The 5,103-nt window shown below is 39.2% G+C and overlaps 1 protein-coding gene across 1 annotated transcript; it reads right to left on the reverse strand.

The window, feature by feature from the left end:
* Positions 1 to 3,188: 3,188 nt before the first annotated feature.
* Positions 3,189 to 3,688, reverse strand: LOC138892390 (uncharacterized). The gene is made up of 2 exons (XM_070176101.1): positions 3,476 to 3,688; positions 3,189 to 3,380 (listed from the first exon to the last, which is right to left on the reverse strand). The coding sequence occupies exons 1-2, from the start codon at positions 3,686 to 3,688 to the stop codon at positions 3,189 to 3,191; spliced, it is 405 nt and encodes a 134-aa protein (XP_070032202.1).
* Between the last annotated feature and the right edge of the window lie 1,415 nt (positions 3,689 to 5,103).

Consider the following 5,103-nt stretch of genomic DNA (forward strand, 5'->3'; position numbering starts at 1 on the left):
CCTCGAAAATGCTAAAAATCAATCCCCTCCATTTTTTCGTTCTTTTTTCTCCTCTTTATAAAGAGGAACAAAAGTAGTTATCTAATCTTGTACAAATGATTTGAAGTGGGGACATGGGATTGAGGTTTAGGAAAGAATTGAAATGTGAGGGTGTGTGATGGGGAGACGTGAAAGGGGGAGGGTGACTTAGTGGTTTGGGATGTGATGTGATTAGTGGAAAAGTTTGTTAATAAAACTTTACCTATTTTGACATATTTTAACTTCATTATGTTTTTTTCATCTTCTTCTTTTTTGTCTTTTATTTCAAAATATAAGGTAACTTATGAAGATGATAATATTGATCAACCAAGAAAAAATACCATATAATTTATTTCTTACCATATGATAATATTTTACACCAAGAAAAAATATAAGAAAATAAATATTTACATATAATTTAACTAATACTAAAAATACCGTAGCTTACTTATTAAAATACTAATTAAAGAAACTAAATATTTTTTTGTAAATTTTCTTTTTTCTCTTTACAAATAGAAATAAAATATATTCTATAAGTATGTGAATATATTTTTTTGTTGTAATAATTTTTTTAAATTTTTTTATTTTTTCAAATAAAACCTATTAAGAGTAAGATAAAATTTTAAAATATCAAGATTAGACCTAAAAAAAATATTTACACTAAAATATTATTGAATTCGGGTGCGGTCAAAAATTAGTTGTTCACAGTGCCTAAGATTCCCAAATTGCTCATATGTGAATTTAATGTCTTGAATAGGAAGCCTTATTGTTGTTGATAATGATAATAATGTTTGAATGTGAAAAGGGGAACTGAAATTATGAAATACGGTCAAGTGCCAAGAGTGACTTTATAATTGTGTCCACTAGTGCCAATGAATCGAAAGGATATGATGGGAGATGATTGATTGAAAAAGGTAATGTCTCGGATGAAACGGCCTAGCCGATCGGGCCGTGATCGGTCGCCATACCGCACACATGGTGGTGACTGTGCTAGAAATTATAATAAAATTGTGGTTATGGTTAATGTCTCAAATGACATGACCTAACCGATTGGGTTGTGATCGGACTCCGTGTAAGAATACGGTGGTATTGTGAATTATGGTATATCGACACTAAAGATCACCCAACCTAATAACATGAAAATTGACTTGAAAATTTATGTGATCCTTAACTTGATGTTTTAGTATTATTTGAAGCTCTTATTGAATTCTTGACTATTCTCCCTTGTATTATTATTCATTCTATTGAGATGGTGTTTAGTTTTACATGCTAGTACTATTCGACAGTACTAATGTCCCTTTTGCTGAGGGCGCTGCATCTTTAAATGAATGCAGGTGGTTCCATAATAGGCAGTGTTGATCAGCGATAGTGGTACATCCTTCTTCCAACAGACTTGGTGAGCCCCACTTTATCCCGTGGTCATGTATTGTATCTTTTGTTCATATTATTATCACGTTTTGAGGTATAGCCGGGGCCTTGTTGCCGGCACTATCATAACTCTTTTTTGTAACTCTCAGAGGCTCCATAGACACTATGTGGGTTGTACATGGGTGCTAGAAAAGTCAAAGAGATTATGTTGTGTTTTGATCTCTTGTTCCACTCGAATCATAAGAATGTATGTATCTTGAAATAAAAATGATGTAACCAATGAGACGATTTAGTATTGTATATATGATCTCCCTACTGTCTAATTAATGAAATCATGTCTTCTTTTGATCATGAGTGAGCTGGGTAAAAAGTATCTAACAGGCATGCTCGACCGGGTTCACTCGGTTGAGCGTCAGTCGTGCTTTCCGAGATTGGGGCGTGATACTTCTACAAGTTTTCCTTCACCCCACAACTAATGCAACACCAAGAGTTTATCCCTATTAGTTCAATGACCTCTCCATCATCCTTATTGGTACATGCATGCAACAATAACAACTCACATACCAAAGAATCACACTCCCCGTTACCCAACTTTTGCCCAACCTCGAAACTGGAGACTAGGGTATGGAAACCTTACCTTTTAGATGAAGACCTTGTGAGCTTTCCTTCTTGAATTTCATGTCTTGAGCAAGAACTTGATGAACAAAGGGGGGGTTGGGTTCTCTTTCTCTCTCTCTCTCTAAGATACTCCCCTCTCTTTAAAATAGCCGTTTAAACCATCACAAATGACCCCCAAAGTCATTTTACAAAAATGGGATTGGGTAAAACTTTTCAAACTAAATCCTACAAAACTGGGTATGCGATCGCAGACCAGATTGCAAAACGAACATGCGGTCTGCAAAGGGTACCGCAAAAATGGTCCCAAAATTGGGCAGGCCTGGTCAGGTCAGCGGTCGTTATGCAGCCCGCAGAACGGTTATGCGTTCGCATAACACACCACAAAATCTCCCCCAAGAAATATTCATGTTGAATCTGTGACGAATTGTGCGGCCCGAGAAATGGTTATGCGGTCGCATAATGATCTTCAAAAATTAACTCAAGTTTTGTTGCATTCTGCGGTCGATCTGCGGTCTGCGAAAAGGTTCTGCGGTCGCATAGTGGACCGCAGAAATGACATGTTGTGCAAAAATTTTCTTTCAACTCCTAGATGTAATATACAACCCAAAATGTCCAAGCTCTCTGCAAAGAATTTCTTTAATCCTCAAATACATTAGCCTACCTCGGCGCCACGAAACCCTGTGAAATTTTATGGGTCCTTACATCCTCCCATGCTTAGGATCAATCATCCTTGAATGAGGGTCAAAATCCACCATCGTCATCCAAAGCGACTCAGCTCTTAATTCACACACCAACGGTTCCAAATTTGACTAACTTCCCAAATTTCTAGAAATTTTGGCATCTTTTCCCCTATAAATGGGCCTATCAACCTGTCAGAGGATCCCAGAAACCAGTCCTAACAACATAACCACAACACAACAATGTAACACAACATGAAAACAACATCGACCATGACGTCATAAATCTTATATTACCAAAAGGAACATCCTTAACATAAACCGTACAAAGGAAACATAATTCATAGAAAGTAAGCTCTTAGCATTCTCATAGAACACAACTATATAGCTATTCAAAAAAATGAGGGTACTTATTCTTCATCTCTTCCTCGGCCTCCGGGTGGCCTCTTCAACCTGTTGGTTCCGCCACAACACTTTTATGGAGGCAATCTCTTTATTCCTCAGCTTTCAGACTTGCCTATCAAGAATGGCAATCGAAATCTCCTCATAATTCAATTCTTCATTAACCTCAATAGTCTCAACCAGGACAATGAGTGTTGGGTCTCCAAATACCTTTTTCAACATAGATACATGAAACACTGGGTGCACCAATGACATCTCTGGTGGTAGCTCAAGCCTGTAAGCCACCTGACCAACCCTCTAAATGATTCGATACAGCCCGATATACCTGGAGCTCAATTTCCCTTTCTTCTCAAACTGCATTATATGCTTCATGGGGGAACCTTCAAGAATACCCAATCATCCTCTTTGAACTCCAAATCCTTGCGACACATATCCGAGTAGGACTTCTGACGACTCTGGGCAGTTTTCAGCTGTTCCTTAATGGTCTTAACCTTCTCCATAGCCTGATGCACTAGGTCTTGTCCTATCAACTCTGTTTCCCCAATTTTGAACCACCCAATGGGAAATCTATATCCCCTACCATATAGAGCCTCAAATGGTGCCATCTAAATGCTAGCATGGTAACTGTTGTTGTAGGAAAATCTTATGAGCGGCAAATGATCATCCCAGCTACCCTTGAAGTCAAGAACACAAGCGCGCGATATATCCTCAAGTATTTGAATAGTCCGCTCTTCCTGCTTGTCGGTCTGTGGATGGAAGGCTGTACTAAGATTCACCTGAGTACCCAAACCTTGCTGAAATATCTTCCAAAAATTAGCCGTGAACTGTGCCCCTCGATTTGATATAATTGTAACCGGAGTGCCATGCAACCTGACTATTTCCTTGATATATAACTAAGCATAATGTTCTGCTGTATCGATAGCCTTAACAGGTAAGAAGTGTGATGATTTTGTGAGTTGATCCACAATCACCCAAATCGAGTCAAACTTGCGAGGTAGTCCTACCATAAAGTCCATATTGATCATCTCTCACTTCTACATTGGAATCTCTATATTTTTTGCCAACCCACCGGGCCTTTGGTGTTTGGCCTTCACTTGTTGGCAATTTGGACATCTTGCCACAATGTCCGCTACATTCCTCTTCATATCATTCCACAAGTAGACTTCCTTAAGATCATGATACATCGTTGTAGATCCTGGGTGCATGGAATACCTAGAATTGTGAGCCTCAGTCATGATTCTTTCCCGGAGGCCATCTACATTAGGAATACATAATCACCCTTGGTGCCTTAGCGTACCATCATCCATGCTAAGAGAAAAATCCATGGTCTTATGTTTATGAATTCTCTCCTTCAGATGCACCAACAACGGATCGTTGTATTGCTTCTCCTTGACTTCCACAACAAGCGATGATTCAGCCCTATTTTGCACAATCACCCCTCCCGCATTAGAGTCCGCAAGACAAACTCCCAAACTAGCCAACCGATGAACTTCCTTGGCCAACGGCCTGTGATATGCCTCCAAGTGAGCCAAACTACCAATAGATTTCTGGCTAAGAGCATCCACCACAACATTAGCCTTCCCCGGATGATATAGAATATCGATGTCGTAGTCTTTGAGTAACTCAAGCCATATTCTCTACCTCAGATTCAATTCCTTCTGTTTGAAAATATATTGAAGGCTCTTATGGTCCGCGAATATATCCACATGGACCCCATACAAAACATGACACCGAAACTTTTATGCAAAGACCACCGCCGCAAGCTCTATGTCATGTGTTAGATAGTTCTTCTCATGATTATTGAGTTGCCTAGAAGCATAAGCGATCACCTTGCTGTGTTGCATCAATACACACCCAAGTCTGATCCTTGAAGCATCACAATACACCACAAACCTATCTGCACCCTCTAGTAAGGTCAACACTAGCGTCGTAGTCAATCTTGATTTCAACTCTTGGAAGCTCCTTTCACAAGCGTCTGACCATTGGAATTTAGTCGCCTTCTACGTCAATTTAGTCAATG

The sequence above is a fragment of the Nicotiana tomentosiformis genome, chromosome 5, assembly GCF_000390325.3.
Source record: "Nicotiana tomentosiformis chromosome 5, ASM39032v3, whole genome shotgun sequence".
NCBI lineage: Eukaryota > Viridiplantae > Streptophyta > Magnoliopsida > Solanales > Solanaceae > Nicotiana > Nicotiana tomentosiformis.